The sequence below is a fragment of the Pelecanus crispus genome, chromosome 11 (genome assembly GCF_030463565.1).
Source record: "Pelecanus crispus isolate bPelCri1 chromosome 11, bPelCri1.pri, whole genome shotgun sequence".
Classification (NCBI taxonomy): domain Eukaryota; kingdom Metazoa; phylum Chordata; class Aves; order Pelecaniformes; family Pelecanidae; genus Pelecanus; species Pelecanus crispus.
In genome coordinates, this window is record NC_134653.1 from 30699549 (window position 1) to 30724708 (window position 25160).

At 44.1% G+C, this 25160-nt stretch overlaps 1 protein-coding gene across 1 annotated transcript; it reads right to left on the minus strand.

Moving 5' to 3' along the window:
- Nucleotides 1-63: 63 nt before the first annotated feature.
- Nucleotides 64-23765, minus strand: MYO1H (myosin IH). The gene is made up of 30 exons (XM_075718968.1): nucleotides 23607-23765; nucleotides 22407-22522; nucleotides 21204-21402; nucleotides 20520-20600; nucleotides 19902-20081; nucleotides 18669-18767; nucleotides 18226-18339; nucleotides 17791-17862; nucleotides 16774-16893; nucleotides 16363-16430; nucleotides 15922-16027; nucleotides 15325-15405; nucleotides 13766-13857; nucleotides 12277-12371; nucleotides 10275-10321; nucleotides 9965-10045; nucleotides 9388-9491; nucleotides 9016-9135; nucleotides 8598-8711; nucleotides 7555-7631; nucleotides 6953-7021; nucleotides 6249-6333; nucleotides 5508-5667; nucleotides 4521-4604; nucleotides 3947-4040; nucleotides 3025-3080; nucleotides 2359-2494; nucleotides 1723-1790; nucleotides 1225-1322; nucleotides 64-229 (listed from the first exon to the last, which is right to left on the minus strand). Exons 1-30 carry the CDS (start codon nucleotides 23730-23732, stop codon nucleotides 64-66), a joined length of 3108 nt encoding a protein of 1035 aa, XP_075575083.1. The 5' UTR covers nucleotides 23733-23765.
- Nucleotides 23766-25160: the final 1395 nt, after the last annotated feature.

Consider the following 25160-nt stretch of genomic DNA (forward strand, 5'->3'; position numbering starts at 1 on the left):
TAAGAGGAATCAAGTCCTCCTGAACTCATACAAAGGGCCCTTGCTAGAGCTTAGCTGCGCTCTCTACGGGGGTTGAGCATCAAAGGAGAAAGCACAAGTCACATTCCCAGTGCTTAGATGAGGCCTTACCACTGTTAGTTGTCCATTTTTGGCTTTAAAGACCTGAGGCTCCTGCCCAACAGTAAACACCATTGTCCCTTCCTTGCCGGAGCCAATGCGAAACTGAAGACTGCAAATACAGACAGAATTACTGATTAGATGCTTTCTTCACAATAGGCTTTACTCTAAGCCCCCTTTATTTCTGTTCCCTTGGCAAATCTCGTTAGGTTAGAAGATCAGAGCCCTCCAGCTTAGGTAAATTTCCTAAACAATTGCATTATAACACACAACCCAGAAGGGTTTGATGAATGGAGCATGCCTGCCTGGTCCAGGCATTTGAATTTTCCTGGTGCAATTAAGCACTAGAAGATAAGCAGATCTGACCTGGAGAAAACCACTGAACACACAGAATCTAATTACAATTGAAATGCAAAGGCCAGAGAGAAAAGCTGGAGCAGAAGTACAGGTTTCATATGCCAGTTTCAATTCATGCAAAGATTTGAGAGACAGACTGCATCCACCTGCCATTAGCTTGGTGGCGTGACTGAGAAGGTTCCTGTGCTCAGCAATCACATTTCAAGGCCTTCTCAATCTTTTAGGGAGAGGAGCATTTATCCTGAAGTGACCCACAGGCTCAGCTCAGCAGGCTTTCCTCAGAGCTCGTGCTAATGAGATCCATTGTGAAACCACTAAACCCACAACCACACACCCAGGTCACATCAGCAGAAGCCTGAAAAAAGTGTTTTTCAAGTACAGTCACCTATAAACCAGTTTGGGTTTTAAGCAGATGGATCACGGGCAGGTCTTAAAGCAGAGCAGCACACCTAGCAAGGTGCAACCACAGCCTTCACGGAAGCAAGCCCCATTAGGGTGGGAAAGAGGCTGTAATGATTTTTACTGTTTTCTTGTTCTCATGCATCCCGTCTTGTCTCCCCTGTGCCTATGAAAGGAAGCCATGAAAACAATTGTGCTACTGCACAACAGACCTCTAATCAGTTGAGGGCACTGTCTGCTGGGGTGATGTTAATAGTTTTGATGTTAGTAGTCCAGGCCTAAAGGTTTTTGAAGCAGGTTCTTCCATAAATATAGTGTGCACAATACTACCCATTCAACTTCCTTCCTTACCTTCCCTGCACAACTTTAACAAGGTTTTGCTTATTGGCCAGCATGCAGAGTTTAGTGATCATCTCAAAGATGTGCTCACACTGAAGTATCACATCTCCCTGGAAACAAAAGAGGCATGGAGTCACCTGGCATCGTCCCAGCACATAAGCCACGCAGCAGCTGTGCATTCAGAGAAACTCCCTCCTAATGCCAGAGTAGTGACTGCTGTGCTGTGCAGAGGGGACCGATAACTAAACAGCAATTAAACCAGTCAGGTACAAGTTGGTTTGTTAAACATCCTTTCCAGGGACTATTTAGGATTTACAGTGACTTTGGCTCTAAGAAAAAAGGAAAGTGAAATGGTGAGACAGCAAGAATGTAAAAGTCTAGCTGATTACATAATTAGTAAACATCAGTAATTGTGTAATCCCAGTATTTCATAGGAAAATATTAGAATTGTCACCTACAAGACCTTACTTCTGATCACAAGCTCATAGTAGCTACATTTCAATTTTCTACCTTCTGTTTGTTGTCCTCGGGAACATGAATGACTACAATCCCATCACTCAGGTTACTGGTGGAAATACCTTCAAAAGAAATCCAAGAATTAGAGGAAAAACTACCAAAGACAGTTCCACACCACCATCATCATCTTCCCAGTTTTCAGAATACCTTCTGAAGATCACTTTCTCTGTCATCCACTTGTCCGTAACACATTTCCAACAGCAGTTATTTAAACACAGTGCATTAGTTATTCGCTCCATACCTTTGCATGCTACCTTTGTTTTGGTAAGGGAGGAGGGAGAAAATATATATTCTACCCCTGGACTGTAGTTCAGACAATGGCAAGATTAAAAAATACCTGCAGAATGGTGTAGGAAAGTTGGGTTTTTTTCTCTTCCCCTCTATTTCAGCAGAAAGTGATGTCCTCCTGCATTTAAGTATTTCAAAGAACTGTGTCCTCTTACTCATAATTTATACTTCAAGGAACTGCACGCTAACACACAGACCCTTTATCCATCCCCCAGAAAAAAAGTGTTCTCAGGTAGATCATTGCTTCAAATATCTTTGGAAAGACCAAGTTTCAGGAGTTAATCTTTCCACCCCCGGGGTCACTGGCAGACAGGGAAGCCCCACACTGACCTCCATCATTACCTTTCAGAGTGGTATAGTCTATTTTCTGCTTGATCTTAGCCATTTCCACCACGTATGCCGAGGACTGGGTCAGAACAAGTAGCCGGTCTCGTGCTTTGAACCCGTTCCTGTCATATTTTATCACGGGGGTCACATACTGAAAACAACAAGGTGGTATCAGCATTTCTCACTCCCGCAGGGTCCTGTGCTGGAAGCAGTTCAGCGAGGAGCAGCACTGCACTACGGAGCTGCAGATCCCAACTCACAACAGCTGCTGCCAACCTCTGCTTAGAATCATCTGGGTTTTTTTATATTTGGAAATTCAGATGGCAGAAACATGCTTTGAGAAAGATGGTTTACCTTTGCCCTCTGGGCAATAACCATGGGAAGTGCAGTGCACACACCTGCACTTCTCCTGCCCATTACAGCTCATATAGGGCTAATAATGCTTTTTAAGCTTTAATAACAGCAATCTTAAATAATTTTTGTCTAGGTGCATTTTGAGACCCATCTCCAATTTAAAAGCAAGGAAATACTCGCTACACTGCTATTCGGCAGCCTGCCCTCCTGCATAGGCATGGCTGCAAGACAGCCTCAGGTGTCACGGACCACCCAGTCTGTGTGACCAACCAGGACTCCAGTGAAGCTGGTTCGAGGGCTGCTGAGCTCCAGCTGTCCTTCCCTTACCTTGATCTTCTCACCGTGGATGAGCTGCAGTACTTTGGGGTTTATATCATTCTCTTCTGAGGAGCAAACCAGAAAGATAAACTGAGTATAGGCAACAGATGGCCACCACTCCCACCAGCAAAACAGAGAGCTGCATTAATTGTCTTTATCCCATTTGTCCTTGTCCCCTTGGTACACTCCCTTCTAAACTGGGGGTGTTCACTTCCAGCTACTCCTAAACCCATTTCAGTGATTCTTCCTGCCTGACAAGTAATTCACACTGGGAGTTACTGGCTGTTCTTGGGTCTGTTCTTGGTTCAGGCCCTGGCACAGGAGGACTTGTGCTGAGAAACACCCAGAGCGTTTTTCCTTCTGCACAGCGCTCCAGCTGAAGCTCTCTGAGAGCTTCCAGTAATGACCCCAGCATCTCACTGCTACCACACCCTACCCAGTCTCCCAGATCCCTTGCCCTGCCATTGTGCTACTAGGGCTTTCTTTGCATGCCTTTTATGTGCTTAACACCAACTACATGGATTCCCAAGATTCACATCTCTCCTTCCCAGCAGCTCCAGTCCGTAGGGCTGGATCCCCACAGCTGGCCATGCTGCACTGCAACATTCCCGCTCAGCCTCCCTGCTCCATCCAGCACAGCGAGGATGATCCTGATCCATCCCAGCCCATAGGGGATGTTGCTTGGGTTTATGGCTCTCTGGCCCAGGAGGGATTCCAGTTTGAGAGCAAAGTCTGGCAGACTGATTGCCACGTTTACGTCACTAGACATGACAGGGCAAAGGAATTTAAATGGTAGGGCCCAAATGCAGCAGATAATACTGCCTCTGTCAGATGGGAATTTCTCTTAGAAACTGAATCTGTTTTGTCAAACAGAATTTTCCTGAGCAAGAACCATGTGGCTGAGTCCTTCAGGGGTTTGCTGTGTACTCACTTAGTCGGGTGTCCATGAAAGGCTGGTTTACACTCTGCAGGTAGCCCTCCTTCTTCCCTCTGAAAACAGCACTTGCTACCGCTTTTTGCTGTAACTGTTTTGAGAAGGAACAGCCTTTATCCTCTTCGAGTTTCTCCATTCCATTAGCCACATCAGCAGTTATAATGTAGGCACTGTTACTACACAACATCATCCTTTTACTCATGCAGTATCTACCTGACTCATGCTGCATTTCTTCCAACATCTTTAGGTTATTCCTGTATTACCAAATAAAAGGGTAGTATGGACTAAACAGTCCTACGGATCTTTTCTTATTTATGGATCCTTTCTAATTACATGAAGTATGGTTTTAGTGCCATAAGATTAAGACCCACATGTCTGTAGGAGAACTGCACTGTACATTGCAAGTGCCACCAAAACAAACACCTGACTCCAGGCTCAGGAATGTTTACTCAGCGAGAGGAGCAGCGGTGTGTCAGAAGGTGCAGTCCATTTCAGACCGTTCACAGAGAGCGGATATCACACATGCACAGTGTGTTTTAACTTGCACATTTGCATTCCACGTATTAGTTACCTGCACCTTCCTCTCAGCAGTAACACCTTGGCAGTATTTCCTCACTAGGTTCCTAATGCAGATTTTCTGTAGCATCTCTGATGTCTACATTAAAAAAAAAAAGAAGAAAAAGTAGTGAAGTTATGCAAACAACTCCTGCTGCAGTCCTAACAAATACTTGCTTGGTGCAAGCTGTTTTTAACATCTAGTCACAACTCATCTGAGCTCCCCAAGCCTAGAACCCCACCTATCAAAGAGCTTTGCTACCAGAGAAGGGTTAACGCCCAGCAGCAGCTGAAGGATGCAGAACACCAAGTGGCTGAGTCATTATTAGAGTTACTAAAAGCAGCAAACCCCATCTGTCACCCCCAGACGAGACTGCGGCACTGCACACATAGCATACCATTAGCAATGCTCTTCACCTTACCTTCCGCCTGAGCTTTCTGATTTACTGCGCCCACCTCACCCACTGAGCACCAGCCGCAGCTGGCATAGGAGTGACCTGCTCTGGTCCCGAGCCAGGCTAAGCAGGATCAAAGGGGCCATAACAAATGTCAGCAGCTGTTGCTAAGTGAGAGTTCTGCTGGAAGCAATTAGAGTTTGTCCAATTCATGCACTGAGGCTACCTGTCCTGCCAAAGCCCAAAGAAGATGAAAGGCTACAAGCCTGTCTGTGCCGCAAGCTTAAAACATCGTGGGATTAATTTTGTCGTTAATAGGGCTCATGAGTTCACTTTTCTGTCAGTGCATCTTCCTTTCTATTCCTTAAAACAAAAGTACCAAGCTGCCTCCTTTCCCTTGGAAACTTAAGTGACAGCACCATTCCTCCCACTCCCATCCTCCCCCAAATACAGAGGATCTCAGGGTCTTCCAAAGGCTCTGCCATCATGCCTGAACAGAGGACAAGCCAGCAGGAGACCACTGCTCTTTTCCAACATGAAGCATGCACACAAGTGACCACAGAACAGAAGCCATCTTCACCTCTCCCAAAGCCTGCAGCAACCCTCACCTCTTCCAGGATGGAAGGAGGTTGGAGCCAGCTCTTGTCCAAGACATTTTTTGGAACATGGTCTCTGAGCTTCATCAAGTAGTTGTACTGCACAAGCTGCACAAATTCAGTGTTCTCTGGGCAAAGGGGTTTCTTCCGATTGATGAAGCCATTTATGAATCTACAGAAAATGTCCAAACCAGAACTTACATGTTACCTTCAGAAATCAATGGAAGTGAAAGGCAAGACACAGAAGGCACACAACAGGCTAACAGATCATTGACATTAACTCAGGTACGCCTGTGTTACAGCAATGGAAATGTTAAGCTTTATAATATTCCAAACATGAACATTTTTTTCCAAGTTCTGTTGACCAAAATACAGTGCTTTGGAGTTAGAAAGGAAGATCAGCTCTACGTCTGATGCAGTATTCAGGAGCTGGGTTTAAGGGACTGGAGAGGGAGGACCATATATAAGAGAATGGACAGGCATGCAAAAGACTGGTTTGGAGATCCTCTGTTCCAATATAAAGTAGTAGAGCAACAGAAATTTGTGCAAGTCAGAGAATTCATGAAGAGGTGACAGGCATTTCTGATCAACCCCATCTGGCAACTGTCCTAACTACCACGAGAGCTTAGAAATGGGTGTGAAGGAGATGGTTTTGACTCACTCTACTGTCAGTATTCTGGAATCATTGTCCAGAGACCAACACCAGGCTGTGACCCACAACCCTCCCCATGACCACCACACAGTGATAGTTACTTCCTGATTATCTGAACTGCCCATGTCCTCTTCTTGGCCTCCTTCCGTGCCAGAGCTCCTCGCCAACAAGCCTCCAGCTTGATAGCTGCAAGAATTAATCAGGTCCTTTTACTAGCATCAGAGGTCCTGTGCCATACTATCCTTTAAATTCACACAGCAGAAGTTATAACTGGCTCTTTTGCAGCTCTTCCCATCAGCTGATGTTTAGAATAATTTTAGAACTTTTTCTTTTCCATAATAATGGATCTGGCACTACCTGCACTGTAGAGCTCAACATCAAGGCTGTACACACCAAGTACCTCATCTCAGAAAGCAGGCCTTTGGGCCTGCAGCATTATTTATCAGCCTGTCTACTGCGATAAGAGGGTTTGTCTCCCTAGCAGTTAGCGAGCAATTCCCTCAGTACCCCAGAACATCCCCACATGCATGACAGAGGGTACTGCCGCTGCACAGAGCTGCTCACACACCTGATGCCTGCATGAGGCCAAGAGCAGCACATGATGTGAGGAGCTAAACAGAACTAAAGGGACCTCTATGAATACGCTTCAAACAGATGTCACCTGCATCTGACCCCAGCACCCACAGCTCCACAGGGAAGCTGCAAGTGCTATCTGCAGCAACATGGATTCGTGACCTCCTAAAGCTACAACTCCTATTGGAAAGCACAGCCCTAAGAAGAAAATCCTGAATTCCAGAGCCCATACCTGCTTCTCTCTTCTTCTTGTACTCTCTCTTTCCAAGGCATCCTTTATATTTGGCCTGTAGTCTTGAAACTGGCAAAAAAAAGCAGAGACATTGCTCGTATCTACAGGATCACAGCGTTCAAGAGCTGTGCTCGCAGAAATCGGACAACACATGCTAAGGCACAGGAAGGTCTGCACAATCAGCAAAGAACAAAGGTGCCAAAACACCAACAGGACCAGAAGTAGCCCGCATAGGTAAATGTGCCTTTAGGCAGCCCCACCCATGTATACATTTCAAGCAGGTACAAACAGGTAGGATGAGACAGGTGGTATACCAATCCCAGGGGAAAGGTACTTAGTGCATCTAGACATGGACCAACAGTTACTAGTAGTACCAAGGAGCTCTAAAGGAGATACGTGTCTAGAACTCAAGCAATATAGCTAGTCATTTCTCCCCACCCTAGAAAAAGATTACTAAGTTTTCCTTGGACTCTCCATAGCTATACAGACCAGGGGTCTCAGCTCTCACCATGGTGCATCTGCTGCAGGAACCTGGAGCCCAGAAACACAGTTCACCCAGGCTCTGATTCTTAGTCTATAGATAAAGGGAACTGGAACCATACCTAACAAGTGCTTTCTGAATTCAAATGCATCTTCAGTAGCAAACAGAGTCTTTGGGAACCGAATGAATATTTTGGTTCTGAAAAAGAGACCATAAACAGCTTACAGTGAGCCATTGTTTCAGCTGCCCTAACCAAGCTCAGAGTCCTCCAACTAGCTGTAATACTGACAAGTTACATCTCCTTCCATAACCAGTCTTCATTTGTCTAGCTTGCATATCCTGAAAGGCTGCAAAGGACTTGGCAAAGGGTGGCAGGGAGAGGGAAGGAGGCAAAACACCAGTTACTGCACGAGGTCCCAGATGCCCTGGAAGGTGCAGTGGGGAGGCCTCTGCCTTTACATGACTTCTAATTCTCAACACTGTGATCCCTGCAAATTTCCCAGGAACTGTGGAGCTCAGGACAAGCAGCTGAAACCCAGTGAAAACAGGCTTCCTTATCTTAGCTATTATCCTAGCCATTAATTCATGGGTTCTGATAGCTATAGGTTGAAGGTGACATTAGAGCCCTGCCTTGCCCTTGTCTTTAGCAAGGAGGACAAGTTGTGGTTCAGGAGTGGTTGCAAAAGGCAGTTAAAAAAAGAACTCAAGCCTAAGGCAGGCAAATTGCCTCAGGCTGCCCAAGCAAGCAGGGAGACCTGGAGCTGAAGCAAGGCAGCCCATCTCCCCTAACCCAGAGATGGAAGAAACTCAGCTGGACTCAAACTTCCATAGAAATAGGCAGGTAAAAATAAAGAGGAAATTTATGCACCTGGGCTTTTTATTTATCCCCTTGCTCTGTGCATTGTATGCCTTCAGGGTGAGCTTACTTGGGCCTTTTAAAGAGGTCACTTATCAGAAGCTGTTAGGTTTGCAGACCCAGACAGGTCCGCCCAGTTCACATGGTCAAGCAAGAGCCAAGCTGAGGGATCTGTTCACACCACTACATCTTGTGGCTCTCCGGGAAGGGCCACATGGTGGCTTGCAGTCAGACAAGACAGAGGATCAAATATGGCAAGCACCATGCAGCTGAACAACAGAGATCACAGCCAGAGAAAGGAAATTTACCTTCCTAATTTGTATTCCTCAGGCTTGTAACCAATATGCTTGATGAGCCTCTCCACACCCTCAGCTGCTGGCCCATGCCAATGTGGCCAGGTAGCCGGACAGAGGGATTTATACCTGAAAGATCAGCAAGACATCAACATACATGACTTTATGTTTGAGGAACCCCTTCCTGAAACTGCCCCCCCCCCCCCCCCCCGAAAAAAATTCCTACTGCTTTATTCAAGGCAGAAGATGCCAAAGCAGATCAAAATGGTTACAGACAAAAGACACATACAAAGGTTATCTTTGATGCAGAAGAGTGTCTGCAGACACCTCTGCATCTCATATCACTAGGAATTGACATTTAAACAAACCTTGCTCTGAAGCTGTCACGGGAGGGCAGGTTTATCTGGCTAGAGGGCAAAACAGTTCCACTTACCTTTGCAAGAAGAGTTCATACTTCCGCCGATACGCAAAGCCAGCTCGCCTCACCCGCAAATGCTCCATCAGGCCCAGGTATTTCACCTGATGTCGGATCAGATAATCATCAAACTTCCCCCTGTAGTAAGAACACATGTACTCACTGGTAAATACTGTCTGTGGAAGCTCATTCACTTGTCCATGTATTGGGACAAATAAGGAAGGAATCAAATCCACAATTACCCAAGGTGATGACTTTGCTGCTAGCTTAACTAAGATTTTAATTTACAAACCCACACCCCCCATATATATGCTGTACCTAGCTACAAGCTAAAGTCTCCCTCACTTTATTCCTTTATCTCAATTGTGTCTTCAGCCCAATGTCTTACCAGGCTCCTTGTTCTCATTCGGTTTAATGCATCGGACATAAGAAGGCTCCTTGGACATCAGGATTTCTATAAGACTCATCAGACTGTTTTTGAACTGGGTTGCAACCTAAGATGACATTGAAAGAACTTTCTTAGCTTTGGAACTCATCACTGCAGTAACTGAAATCAACTCGTTCCCTGCACCCATCTTAAAACTGTAAGTGAAAGGCTGACCTATGCATGAGTACTGCGAAGCTTTTGAAGCATAGTCAATCATAAGTTACCTGGACAGAGTGCTTAGCTGGAATATTTGAACCCCTGCCACGCAGCTGGACATACAAGGCAGCCCTTCAGAAACTACTGTTGGATGCTAGGCACAGGGCTCATTTTAGAAGGATGCATTAATAACAACATTAAGGTATGTCACTTTGCTAGCTGCTGTCTCAGCAACATCACTGTTCAACTACCAGGAAGCTAGCAGGGGTGTAACACCAGCAAAAAAACCCCACTGAATTCAGGACTAAAGACAGGATCAGTGGTTAAATCAAGACTTGGGAAGTTGAGTTTATATTCAGAGTTAAGACTAAAGATGAAACTCACAGTCTCTGGTCTCCTCCTGTTGTCTAGTTCTGACAGTAAAAAGCAGTCTCTAACAATACCATTTTTAGAGTTGCACAGCACCTGAAACAGAAGTGAAAAGCTGCCTTATTTAGCAGCCATGCTATTTCTACTGTGATCCTTCTAAGCTTGAACAGCACAGCTATAAGGACACACATGTGGGCGCCTAAAGAACATTGCTAAGGAGAAATGTATGTTCATGTTTGCTACAGACATTAAATACATCTTCTGCAAAATGTTTCTGCTTCAAGCAAGGTAACCTAAGAGAACAGCATTCCTTTTTTGTTCTTACCTCTTTCAGGTTTCTGTACAGTAGATCATTATTCTTCTCCAGAAATCCTGATGGAAAAAAAAAAGTTTAATTGTTTTGGAGGCTACACACTTTAGCACAAAATCTGGACATTTATATACCCCCCTTGATGAACAAGAAAGGTGACCTTGTATCAACGGACGAGGAGAAGGCTGAGGTACTCAACAACTTCTTTGCCTTGGTCTTCACTGGCAACCTCTCTCCTCACCCCTCCCGAATTGATGGACCAAAAGATGGGGACCAGGGGGGTAAAGCCACTCCCACTGTAAGGGAAGATCAGGTTCGAGACCACCTGAAGAACCTCAATGTACACAAGTCTACGGGACCTGATGAGATGCATACCAGAGTCCTGAGGGAATTGGCTGACGCAGTTGCCAAGCCACTCTCCATGATATTTGAAAAGTCATGGCAGTCAGGTGAAGTCCCTGCTGACTGGAAAAAGGGGAATGTTGTGCCCATTTTTAAAAAGGGAAGAAAGGAAGACCCTGGGAACTATCGACCTGTCAAGCCTCACCTCTGTGCCTGGGAAGATCATGGAACAGATCCTCCTAGAAGATATACTCAAGCACATGGAGGACAGGGAGGTGATTCGAGACAGCCAGCACGGATTCACCAAGGGCAAGTCCTGCCTGACCAACCTAGTGGCTTTCTATGAAGGAGTAACTGCATCAGTGGACAAGGGAAAAGCAATGGATGTCATCTACTTGGATTTCTGTAAAGTGTTCGACACAGTCCCCCACAACATCCTTCTCTCTAAATTGGAGAGATACGGGTTTGATGGGTGGACTGCTCGATGGATAAGGAATTGGCTGGATGGTCGCATCCAGAGGGTTGTGGTCAATGGCTTGATGTCCACATGGAGACTGGTGACAAGTGGGGTCCCTCAGGGGTCTGTACTGGGACCGGTGCTATTTAACATCTTCATCAATGACATAGACAGTGGGATTGAGCGCACCCTCAGCAAGTTTGCAGATGACACCAAGCTGAGTGGTGCCATTGACACACCAGGAGGGTGAGATGTCATCCAGAGGGACCTGGACAAGCTGGAGAGGTGGGCCTGTGTGAACCTCATGAGGTTCAACAAGGCCAAGTGCAAGGTCCTGCACCTGGGATGGGGCCACCCCTGATATCAATACAGGCTGGGGGATGAAGGGATTGAGAGCAGCCCTGCGGAGAAGAACTTGGGGGTACTGGTGGATGAAAAGCTGGACATGAGCCGGCAATGTGCGCTTGCAGCCCAGAAAGCCAACCAAATCGTGGGCTGCATCAAAAGCAGCGTGGCCAGCAGGCTGAGGGAGGTGATTCTGCCCCTCTACTCTGCTCTGGTGAGACCCCACCTGGAGCACTGCGTCCAGCTCTGGGGCCCTCAGCACAAGAAGGACATGGACCTGCTGGAGCGGGTCCAGAAGAGGGCCACAAAAATGATCTGAGGGCTGGAACACTTCTCCTACGAGGACAGGCTGAGAGAGTTGGGATTGTTCAGCCTAGAGAAAAGGCTGCGAGGAGACCTTATTGCGGCCTTCCAGTACTTAAAGGGGGCCTACAGGAAAGATGGGGAGAATCTTTTTAACAAAGCCTGTTGTGACAGGACAAGGAATAACGGATTTAAACTAAAGAAGAATAGATTTAGAATAGACGTTAGAAAGAAATTTTTTACCATGAGGGTGGTGAAGCACTGGAACAGGTTCCCCAGAGAGGTGGTGGAGGCCCCATCCCTGGCAACATCCCAGGTCAGGTTGGACGGGGCTCTGAGCACCCTGATCTGGTTAAAGCTGTCCCTGCTCACTGCAGAGGGGTTGGGCTGGATGGCCTCTAAAGGTCCCTTCCAACCCAAAGCATTCTATGATTCTATGAAAAATTCTCACTGCATTCACATTTAAGACTTCCAAGTAACAGTACCTTCAGAGGACAGATATTTTGTAATTCACCTTCCCATCAAGTTATCATCTACCACATTGGCTTAAAAGCTGAGGTTCACACTCACCAACAGCACAGTAAGTGACTTCTCCTGCGTAGTGAAGGAGGCGGAAATCCACCCAGTCAATGGATTTCCGTGTTTTCTGGTCTGCAAGCTTGCGACTGCAGGAAAAAAAGAAAACACCAAGAGAAAAAGCAGCAAACAGACTTCCTCAGCTTGTAGAAAGTCTCCTGCACAAAAAGCACCTGTAGCACAGCTGGAAGTCTAATGTTTGTTCCTATTGACGTGGCTCTGACTATATAGTTACGGCCTATAATCAAATTATCATCTTATCTGTGCATTCTGAACAGCTAGCAGCAGAGAATGGGAGTCAGATACCTAAACTCCTCAGAATATCTATGACCTATCCATTGCCATTTGGCAATGACCACCCTTTCCAGAAGTATCAAGATTTCTTCCCATAACATTCATTTAAGTACATTCTCATTGCCTCTGTGAGGAAAAGATCACCAGCTTCCTCAATTTCAAAGTGAAACCGTGCAGGAGGGGAAAGGATTGTTTGAGATATTTTGCCCTAGAGCAAGAACCCAAATGCAAAGGAGGAATCAAAATTTTCAAGAATAGCAGGAAGATTTTAGAAGGCAAGGACTCCAGGGAGGGGGCAGAGGGAGGGGGGGAGCAACTTAACAGTTTAAGTTTCAGCTTTGTAAGCACTCACTACAGCAGAGTTGTGTGTCACAACAGCACATTAGTACATCAAAGTTCCTTTCTAAGAGTATTGCCAAGTACAGATCCCATTTAAGTAGCTCTAGCACTTCTATTTAAAGATTTTAATCAAGCAGAACAGTGTTAAGGCACATTGTGGTGACAAGGAAGTTGGCTACAAATTTTCCACTTGGCTGTGATGAACTTCAGAGATGTAGAAATGGTGACAATTCAGCAGCGTGACTCTGAATTTATGACTTGTCAAAGCCTGTCGGTAGGCTTCTGCTGGGAACTGCCAAAACAGCCCACCGCCAGCATGTTAATCTGCCACCAAAACCGAATCCGAAAATACCACAAATTGAGTATTAACCAAAATACCACTCATCTGGGAGATTTCAGCAGGAGCATGTTTCTTTCCTCTTTGTACTCAAAGCTCACACATATCAAGATGGACTTAAACGTACCCCTCACAGCCTAGGGCATTAGGCTCCTCTTCACAATATCTTCATATTTCTCTGGTGTCAATGGGGGACAAAACCATCTATGGCCAAAGCCATCTAACCTTCTTGAGCTAAAATCATGGGCCAAAGCCATCTAATCTTCAGTCCTTAATTTTAGTGTGGAATAAAACCAGACTCAAAGATCATCATCACACTAGTAAAGAGACACCACCATCTCCCCAGTACCCCAGGTCATGCTCTAGCAGCGTAGCACATTACAACATTAGACAGTGGAAGGGCTGCTTGATTGTCTTTGGTACAAAGCAAAAATTGTTCCCTCCCCAATACTTTGCTTGGGTTAGAGATAGAAGAGTTTCCTCTGTGATAGGATACAGAATGTAAATGCATACGTCACAAAGTGGGCATGATCTCCTACTTTCTCTTCCAGCTTTTCCAAGAAGCTCAAATCAGTCGCTTCACCAGGTCGTAAACATTCTTCATCCTGGAGCAACAGACACCAGATCAAACTCTGCTCTGAACAGACTACTCCCTCCTCACTAACACTTAGTATAACTTTGTTATGCAAAACCAAAGAGCTTGGTTATAATTTGAGATTAGCTCTCTTTTATACAAGCAATTTCCTAGTTAAATTTAGAGCTTCATTTATCTGTTTTCAGTAGATCTGTCAAGATAAATCAAGTTAAGTCAAATCTGGCTTTTTCTTCCAAATTTGGAAATGCCCTGCCTCATCGTTTATCATTTGTAGTTCATTTAAACAAAACCAGCGAGAACAATGACTAACCAAAATCCAGAAGGACCTGAAGGACTCTCGGTCTGGATGAATCACAGAGTTGGAGGGGGAAGACAAGGTTACAGAATACTTTTTCCTAACCCCAGAAACACAACTCCTTCTGCTCCTCCAGTTGTACTATGTGTAGAAAAGTCCTGCTTGAAAGAGCAATCCATTGCAATGTGAAGCTAATGCTGAGCTTCAGCAGTACCTTCTCTGGATTATGATGTACTAATCCCTTGCCTCCTGTACCAAGGTGATAAAAATTGTCAGTTTTCTGGACACGTCAGAGATGACAGCAAGGGATGATTCAACTTCAAGTTTGGCTACAAGTCTCTACAGGAAGATTACTTGATTTCATATTAATTAGGGTTTGCATTCAAGAATGTATCACAGTAGTTAGCTCGTGTGCTCAGGCTCCTCCCCATGGAACTGCACGCTTAATTGAAGCAAAAAAAGTTACTCAGCATTGCAGAACAAGCTCCTTGTTAAAGGCTCTGCAGGGCCTTCAGCCTCTCCCATTTCTCCTGCCAACCCTATGAAGGCACAAAGAGGATCTTCTTCAGATCAGTATTTTAGGAGTAGCAACAACTAAAGGGCGAGGAAACAAGAGGAAGACCTACAGCTCAGGAGGAGGTAGGCAGCTCTCGTGTTTCTCTCCTAGCTGAGACCTTCTGAAGCATCAGACATCAAGGCTAGCAAGTCACGTAAGCAGATAGATGGGATGAATTGTCCTTTTTCATCTTTACAAAATCCTAGATGTCTGGCTTCAGGTGGCTATGGGGAAGCACTCCTGGTGTTCCACAGTCTCCCTAATGGTACCCCAAAGAAGCCTGGGTCCCATCCCTGTTGCTGACTGTAGCCAGCCAGGTTGCTGCAGGTACCTTCCCTTTACATCTCGGTGTCTTCAGGCAAAAAGTGGAAAGAATGGCCTAGGTCTGCCTTCTCAAGCACTCTTGAGTTGCTGTGGAAGCAGCATACCACCTTTAAAACACACAGCTCTCTAACAAGCAGATCCTCTACCTTAATCTTCTGGGTCTTTGTTTACAAGGACTATTTGTTTACATTCTGAATAATGCAGACCTATCACATAATTAGAGGAAAAAAATATGATTATGGACCATTGAAATAGGGCACAGGTATGCTTTTTAATTTAAGTAGCACAAACTCTGTTCTTACCAGAATGGAGATTATTCCTTTATGCTTCTGCTCAACCAAGTCACAGATGATCTTGTTGTTAAAATATGGAATTGGTTCCCACTGGAAATAAGAGGGGAAAAAAGGAAGAAAAGTTTTAGAGGAAGGTCTTTTCTTGCAATTTCTAAGTTCTTTGGAGTCAGGCTCCAATCCCAGTAAAGATCAGTGTTGTAAATTAGGACCAACTGAGCTGCTGGAGAAACAATGACAGCACATTGATCCATCACCCCACACTACAGTCTTCCTGCTTTCAGCAGCCCAGACCATCCTCTTATTCTCTACATTAATGCACTCCATCACCCAGTGTCTTACACTGTTGGAGCTCCTCATTTCTACAGCAACATTCCCCAAAACTCAAAAGGTCAACAGTGGCAATGTCCTACTCCTTTCTTAGATGATGTAAATTAAATTGACACTAAATTACACTACAAGTGTTACAGAATGAGACCCATGGCTATCTTATACTTCCCACAAGAACAATGCAAACTAAAAAAACCCAGGATATCTTCTTCATCGATGATCAAAAGCATTCAGTGTAATGGTAGTTCAAAGAAAAAAGGGAGGGGGAAAATAAGTTACCTCTATTCCTTCAAGTTCATATTCCTCCTGCTCTGCTTTCAAGGTCATCTCAATCAACAGCTGTTGGAGCTTCTCATTGCAGTAATTAATGCAGAACTGCTCAAAGCTTCAGAGTGGTTAAGTGAGCATAAGTTTTTATTTATTGCATGGACAGTTTTACTTCTCCCACCGCTACGTACTGTTTTCCAGCCAGCCAGCCCACTACTAGAGATCAAACCCACACACTTCTCCCACACTCTTGGGCCAATGGCTCAAATCCAGGCAAGCAGTCCAAGATAAAGCTTTCATCAGGGGTTTCAGCTAACCCAGTGCACTCGGATTTTGCAGTCACCTGTAGCTTGCCTTGCTAGGATGAGAGTACACTCAAGAAGCCATATAGGACTTCAGCACATGCCCCCATCAGCAGGAGGGATTACCCCATGCCTCAGGAGCTGTTGTTACCTGTTTGTGTCCAGCACTTCAAACCCATAGATATCCAGCAGGCCAATAACTGTTTTCCGAGTTGAATCCTGTTAAAGACACCATTGCTCTGTAATTGCTGCTTCAGCTGATGCTTCTTCCCTGCATGTTTCACATTGCTTTCTCCACCTAAATTTTAAACTTTCTCTTTGAGAGCTTTGTATCACATGCCAATGGAGTAGCCACTTTAAAGCAGATAATGAAATGCTAAAACTATTTAAGGTACCACCTTCCACACCTAACAGTTTTTCAGCTCAGTGCTGTGGGTTGCCCCTACATCAGTTACCAAGCATCTAAGATACTTGATGATGAGTACTGTAGGGCCTCACTGGAGAAACTCTGCTCAGCATGTTAGGAACACTCAGTGTCTAGGGCACTAGACAAGAAACCAACCTTGTTGGCTAGAGAGCCATTAATTTTGCTGACTAGCCAAGTGAAAGTTCGCCCGTAAATCGCCTTTGCTACTGCATCCCGAGCGTAGAACGCCAGATCCACATTCAATGGGCTTAGGACCTAAAAATAAAGAAAGATATGCTGGAGATGATAAATACCACAGATCATCAGAGCAAACTTCTGCAAAGCCAGTTCACACCTGTGGCTTAGAGAACTAGCCATGTTGTTGTATACCACAGCACAGTGCTCAGCCTATCTGAACTGTAGCTGCCTACAGCTTTATTTACCATCAGTGTTACTTCAGTCTGCTGTATGGCCACATGCCAGCAGAATTGTGATGCTATGCTTTGGAGAGTACTAATTTAGACAAGCAGGGAGAACTATTGAGACTTCCTTTGAGTTTTATTTTATTAAACTTGGTACAAAATGCTCAAAGAACAGCTTTTACCAGTGCTTTTCTTTGTTTATGCAGCCCAGTTTCCCAGGAAGCACTCCAGGGACAGAACAAAAGGAAATCATTTGGCTCAAACACAGGGCTGCCTGCAAGTCCCTCTTCCTAGCTTTTTAACAGTTACTACCTCGTTCAGCAGTAAAACTCCAATACTGGGAACATTGGAACTGGTAGTGTTGGGTTGATGGTTGGACTGATGATCTTAGAGATCCTTTCCAACCTTAATGATTTCTACTTTTCACTTTCATTAAAAAATAATCCAGCCACCAAGCCAGGAAACATGAAATTATTACTCTACCCTTAATTGGTTTAGTGGTGGACTTGGTAGTGTTAGGTAATGGTTGGACTGGATTATCTTAAAAGGTCTTTTCCAACCTAAACGATTCTATGATTCTATGTTTTAGTTTAACGTCTCGGGCAAGAAGAGGAAGAAAATATGGAGGAGAGAGACAGCCAGAGTGATCCAGTTTTACTGTAACACTGCTAAGAACAGAGCTCCTCATCTGTCACCACCACTAACTGGGGTGACTCCCAGCTGCCTGGGGTTACAAGGGACTACTCGATACCTCTTCAGATCTGGCTTCGATCTTCCGATGGGTGAGAGCTTCCTGCAGAATGGACAAGTGCACACCCAGTAGCTGCAGAAAAAGATATAGTTGCACTCAGAGTATGGCCAGCAGGAGACTGCTTAAATAAGCAGTACAGTGTGATCAGTAGGCCATAACCCCCCAGTCCATTCCCATTCATTTCAGGGGGATGCCAGCTTTGGCAGATCTCAGATATACTCATCTTCGAGCAACAGTGTAAAGAAGTTTCAGAGAGATGTGCTACACAGAAAAGGGGCCCTACAATTCAAGATAGTTTATAACAAGAGCTAGGTATTTATATAGCAATCCTTCTGCTTTTGGGAACAGATGTTTTTGCGCTTAAGAGGAAAACACAGCAAGGTTAAGGCTTTCTTCATAGCACTTGTAATACTGACACCATCTCAGAAGAGATACCTTTGAAATCCATTTGATCTGCGTGCCATCGCGAATGATGGCATGTCCATTGCTATCTTCTTCAAACTGAATGTTCCCAAGGTGCAGCACACTAGCAACAATTCCAAAGAGGTGCTAATAATGAGAGATATACCATTAGAAAACAGGTTCCCACAGCTCCATGGGATGGTACTAATCTTTGCTATGCATACTAATAAACAGAATATTGGCTAGGCTGAAAGAGGCAAGTCAGACAACCTGCTTCAGAGATATACTACCACCAGTTGCCATCGTGCTGATAGAGCTCTTCACCCACCCACTCCCTCAACCCCCCAAATGATGTCCTATTCCATCCCGAACACCTCTCCCAAGCAAGACTGCTTCCATCAGTTTTGACAAAAGACAGCAGCGCACTCCTTATTTAAATTCCCTTTGATAGGCTCAGCCCCTTTTAACATGCATACCTCTATATCTTTTTCAGTAAAGTCAATGATAGAAAAAGCTTTGCGGACTATTTTCCAGTCATTCTTGTCATTAATAGAAAATACTTTGGCACATCGACCCTACACAGTAAAAGAAAGATGAATTAGTACAACTAATTGGCAAAGCAGGGTTTTTTTGGTTGTTGGGGTTTGTTTTGTTTTTTGGGTTTTTTTTAAATCAGCAACAAACATAGCATACTACTGGGCATACTACTTTCATTTCCAGTTTCCTCAGCCTGTACAGATGCAGCCTGCAGCTAGCTAGCAAGTTTCTCTCACTCCTGCTAATCCTAAAAGTGGCTCATTTGATCAGATCTTTCAGCGTATACTTAAATCTACAGATAAAGCATTGAGCTTGGACAGTGATTACCACAAAATGCCTAAATCTTGTGAAGAGCTTGAGCTTACAGCCATCTTCCATTTTTATGGTAATAATAACTTCTGCCCAAGTATTCTTCACTACCAAGGAAGAAAGGAAACTGAGAGCACTACCACAAAGTGAGCTGTATACTGCATAACCATACCTATGGATCTCTATAATATGAGGTCCATAAATCCCAAGAAACTCGTTTTATACCAGGTCCTGACACAAGGGTGTTAGAAGAGATGCCTTTATACAAAGTGTAACTTGCAGGCAGATACTGCTCTGCTGTTTAGTAGCTCAGACCACTCTTCTCAATGAATCAGGAAGTGTCTTGACCATACCAGAGGGACTAGGGTCATCAAATGGCTTGGTGACATCTGCTTAAGAGTGTTTACATTCTCACAGCAGCAGTATGGATGGCAGCAGCAAGCCATTCTGCACACACAGAACATGGGGAATACACAATTAACAAGAGACCTGGTGAAAGCAACTTTTTTAAAACTCTGATGGCCTTGCTGTCACTGGGTCATATTGCCCAAAAGCTTGTTTCTGTCCCCACAACTATATCAGCTGATCCAATAAAAGTTATCCCTTATAAGCCACTTATCACATGAATCCTTAGGCCATAACAGCTGGAACAGTTCCTGCTACAAAAGCACCCAGGGTAGAACAGTGTCTGACAACCGCAGAGTGAATATGTTTGCAACCAACCTGCCTGCGAGTTTTGCTATAATGTGACACACAGTGGGTTCTCTTAGCAGTTCAGCAGCGCACTTAGTGAGAAAAGCTGCATTTGCAATCCCTACAATTCTAGATGTGAAATCCAGAGAGAGGGACAAGCTCTCACTGACCTGGATGAGATATGCGTACTTTTGGGGGTTGCGCTCCAGCCCAAGCCAGCAAAGAAGATCCTTATCTCCACCCTCTAATAACTGGTAGAAAATATGGAAATTCCTTTCTCCGTGGTTTTGATGGACAACTCGTGATTTCTCAATTAGGTAACTGAGGATGTGCCCTCCCACTGGAGCTCCCTGGCAGAACAAAGCAGTCAGATCAACACCAACAGATATAAATAACATCACTGTGATGGCTGTTCCTCCAACCTAGGAACAAGGAGCAGTGTCAGGAGAAGCATGTTTCTGCTGTTACTTATCTGCCATCCTGTGTTTAAGAGTTAGTATCCAACAACAGTCCAAGCTGTATCTAAAGAGTTTGCTGTCCTTCCAGCATAACTTGTGCTTTACAACAATTTATATTAGCTTTCTACTGAGCACTGGCAGGATTGCCAGTAATGTAGGAAGCTTTCAGGATGTATAACTAGTTACTTTACTTACAAAATGCAATGCCTGTAAAAACAGGGTCAGAAATCTGCAGTGTAAGTCTTAATAAATCCTGTGCTGCCTGGTAAGTGTCCAAGAGGTTCACTGATACAGCTTGTTTTAATAGCGGTCCATTAAGTTTGTTCTCACCTTAAAATCAAATTGGATATCCATGTATTTCCCAAATCTACTCGAGTTGTCATTACGCAGAGTTTTTGCATTTCCAAAAGCCTATGGATAAACAGATAGATTAAGTCACTTCTCATCTGACTGAGAGCCTGACACCCACGGTAGGACAAAGCTCCAGAAATAAAGATTTGCTGCATCAGCTGAGTCCTACTACTGAATTTAGTGAGATTAAAGAAATACAAGCTTGGTGGACTTGGCAGTGTTAGGTTTGCAGTTGGACTCAATGATCTTAAAGGTCTTTTGCAACCTAAGTGATTCTATACTAATGTATTTCCCTAGATTTAATGTGGAATTCAGCTAAACAAATTATTGCTCTTTCTTCTATGACCTATAACTGAAGCCATGAGGAACTGTTGTATGCTGTACAGTTTCCTCGTACTTCCCAGGTTTCAGCTATCCTCCACTATAAAACCCAAGTTTAAATTTCTAAACATGGAGTGATATTAAATCCCATGCATTCTTTCAGAGGTTGTGCTGCTAAGAGGCTGGCTGAATGTTATTATTTATGTTATACATGCAGGTGCAAAATCCTGTGAAACAGGAGGCCATTTCTGGGTGCAGGTGTGTAGACTTGCATCAAAGTCTTGTGGAGCGAGGCCATCAATGCCAGTTCTTCTGCATGCTGTACCTTTATTTAGTTTTTACCTCCAGAACAGGATTGGAAAGCAGCAGACGATCACGGACGATCTGCAGCTGCTCTGTAGTTGGACAGGTTACTGCAAAATATTGCAAGATCTTCTTGGATGCTTCTGTCTTCCCAGCTCCGCTCTCCCCAGAGATGAGGATGAAATGGTTGTTGTACTCACTGCACATCACCCGGTAGGCATTGTCAGCTATGGCATATCTGAACAAGGATCACAAGAAGCATTCAGAGGAGAAGCATCTGCTAGAAATGGCAACAGGAGGTGGAGTATCAAAAGTTTTTCAGGAGTACTAACTCCTTGTCTAACATTACAAGTATTATACATGATGAGAAAGCACAGCTCAAAACGTGAGTCTGACTCAAGGTCTCATAGTAAAAACCCAGTCTATATTTGAAGGACAGATAGGGCTTGTTCTTTTTCCCCCACTTTTGCTGTAGGATTTATACCAGCTGCATGTATCCCTGGTAAATACAGTTTATACACAGCAGGGACTCCCTCTTCCAAAGCAGCAAGGCCAGTTTTGATTCCACTAAAGGGAAGATCTCAACTTCTGCTGATGAGACAGATACAAAGATAACCAATAGTGTTCTTCACTAATTCTCCACCAATATGCCACTTAAAGAAGGAAAAAAAACCAACAACACCCCCCCCCCCCCCCCAAAACACACCTACTTGGCAAACCACCTAACAACTTCTGACCATGAAAAAAAATTCCAGCTCAGAGTTCAGAAGTTCAGGTTTATTCCCCTCTCAGGAAATCCAAGTGGAAGCTGTGCATGAGCACTGTGCTAGTCCTGTGGTTGCCCGCACTGACACAGGGCTTGAGGACAAGACAAGATGACCAGAGTGTTGTGGACAACTGAAGGACAAGATGTTGACTTGCACATGGACATAGGCAGGCAGTGGTCTGGCTAGACCATGTGTAGTAACGAGGACACACTGAGCACTAGTCTGGACAGTAATCTTCAAGATACCTCTTCCCCTACAGTTTCCCCAACATCACTCCGCAATCCTTTTGTTCCCCTTTTATTCTCACAGTTGGCTAGAAGACAGAGACAAACATATTCTTACCTACAGAGAGATAAAAATATCAGCATTCACCAGACCTAGTGACTGTGGATACAAATCCTTGTTGCTAGTTAACAGCATTACAGAAAAAAACCAATTTATTGATATAAAACGAAATCCTAAGGGTTCTACTTACAGATGTGGTGGCAGTTCAAAGAAGTTTACCCCTCGATAAAGCTGCATCTGTGTCATGGTGTAGATATCCAGCTCTTTGTAAGGGTTGACAGATACAAGAAGAGTACCAATATATGTCTGCAGGGAGAAAAGAATGCATACAGGTGGGAAACCTGTTCCATCACTACAATGACAGCTCCTGAAAGAGGAGTTAAGTACAACTGAAAAAGATGGTACTGAACTTGTTATGAGAGAAGAAGAAAAAACAATCACCCACAAAAAAAACTTCCACAGGCATCACTATTTCAAAGCCAATACCAACTTCTTCCAAAACCTACCCAGTTAAGAGTGGAGTTGAACGACAGCAAGCTTAGAACCTTACATTTCATATACAAGGTCTTGATATCTCATGATGCGTAAAGGATTTTTTTTCCTACTTGAAGTTAAGATAATAATGCATTTACTATCCCAGCTCTGTTTCACAAAAGTCTCTGGAAATGACCAATAACTAATGCTGTGAAGGAAAGCCAAGTAGGATGTCTATTCCACAGATGTTCAACAGAGAAAATTCCTTCTGGACTGTGAAAGGTGATCAAATAACGCATTTCAGGACACATTACATTTTCCCTTATTTGCATACATTTTCAGCACATCAAAATGCCCTGTTCTATCTTCTTTTAAATTCTTTCCATTACTGTTATGGAAATATCAGTCCTCATTTGACAAAGGACATGTTTAGATACTACTTGCCACTGCTGTAAGCCAATGTATAACCCTGGGGCTGCTGAGAAAATGGGCATGGTTGCAAAGTCATCTTAGTTTGCACCATGAAGTACTCAGCACTTCTCATACAAGTCAGATACCACGCTCAGCACTGCCTTGCCTTCAAAGTTAACAAGGAAATAGGAAAGTGAAATGCTATCCACTGCATGCTTGGATCTTTGTAAGGCAACTTGGAGCAGGCTGAGAATATTGTTTTCATTAGCGCAAGTAGACAGACTACTACTGGGTGATCACTCTCCTGGGTACTACTAACATCTAGCAATGTGTCCCAGAACATTGAAATCAGAGCTGGGAGAGTATCCTCTGTATTGATAACACCTCCTGCCCCTGTAGTTTTAGTTTGCATCCCATCTAGATGGGCAACTTTATATTTTTATTTATATACATGCCACACTTGGAGATACTTCACCTGCTATAGACTACACGAATCCACACTTACATAGATGAGGTTCTCTTGGTATCGCTTGCGAAGGTTGTTCAGGAAAGCAGTCTCACTGGTGTGGGAGTCCAGGAGCACAAAGTCCTGCACCCCAACTCTGTCCCGGGCTATCAGAGCCCCTTCCATGTTTGCGTCAGTGTTATCTTCCACTTCTTCTTTCTGCAACACAGAGGTTGGATGAAACAGATTTAGGAGAGAGCAGATAGGGATCCTAAGGGTCAGCTAAGTCCTTCTCCATACCCCAAGGCCAAATCAACCATGCACAGGAAATGCCAAAAGATTACTATCCAAGCTGTTATTAACACCTTCCCCAAAGAAGGCAATTTCATACCATGCGAGTTTGCACTCCAAATTCTTTACAGTCAAGACATCTGAGGTTCATTCCTGTGACCAGAGGTGAAGATCAAGGTTTCCAGGCAGCCCTCGCTAACACAAGAGTTGTTTGAGACAAACCTAGCTCCGAATACACAGTTACAATCTGGGACACTCCGTTAACTCAGTCGAGACAAAGCAGTTGCAAGCACAAAGTTGGAAGTTAACGGCGGAAGATACCAGACAAACTGTTAGTATCTCACACCACCAGCAACTACTTTATACAGATAAAGCTACGAAAATGGAGAATCTCCAGAAAAGGCTGCATTTGACTTGACCTTTAGGGAAAAAAAGATTAATCCTACAGTACTACTCTGCACAAGATTATTTCATTATTCTTAGTGCCTTCTGCAAGCAGATCAAAGTCAACTTTCAGGGCTGGGCAGCAGATGTCTCCACACACCAGCAAAAGACCTGGGCAGGGAGCGGCAAGGCCGCCAAGCTGATAAAACTGATCAAACAGCGATTTGGAGAAACAGTTAAACTTTTACTAGCACACACACCACCTCTTTCTGAAGAGGCTGAAAAATGCAAGAAGTATGTCACTGACAAAACATAATTCTTTTGCACACTCCACTTCCTATTCTTTATTGTGGAAGTTGACCTTATGCTGAAAATACTGCTGAGAATCAAGCTCCTGTTTCCCAGGCTATAAGAATAAATTGTATGTTTTTTTATTTAATTAAATCAAGCTGATAATTTCATGCTAGCAAATAGACAAACAGGATATTCTTTATTCTATAGTAGTAAGTGCGCCATAGTGGTGTTTTCAGGTTTTCTTTTTTGCTTGTTTTCTCAAGACACCAGGATTACACAGTTCAGAGAAAAATTCCTACTCTAATGCATAAAACACTTCCCTTACAACAGAAATTAAGTTAATACATTTTGAGCAGCTTACCTTTTAGGGTTCCCAGGCTTTGCAAATTAGGGGAGAGAAACTGGCTGAGCAGCCATCAGCTGAATGCACACAGCAGCTCTTCAGACTCAGGGATACGCACATAAGCCCAGCACCTTTGCTATTCTCATACTGCCCTTCATGACATTGGTTTTTTACATTTTGCTGCTCCACTGCTCAAGAAGATTGCATGATTGTGTGTAAGATTTTGAACAAGCATTAAAAGGACAGTGATGGCCTGCTTATACAGTGCCACATCACTCCCCCCGGCTTTTTTTTTTTTTTTT

Excerpts from the sequence above, each read along its gene's own strand:
- MYO1H (XM_075718968.1), bottom strand. The coding sequence starts at position 23,732 with ATGGAAGGGGCTCTGATAGCCCGGGACAGAGTTGGGGTGCAGGACTTT. Across the intron at positions 13,858-15,324 it reads AAGGAATAATCTCCATTCTG|GATGAAGAATGTTTACGACC; the intron begins GTAAGAACAGAG and ends CTGTTGCTCCAG. Across the intron at positions 9,136-9,387 it reads CCGAATGAGAACAAGGAGCC|GGGGAAGTTTGATGATTATC; the intron begins TGGTAAGACATT and ends TTCTTACTACAG.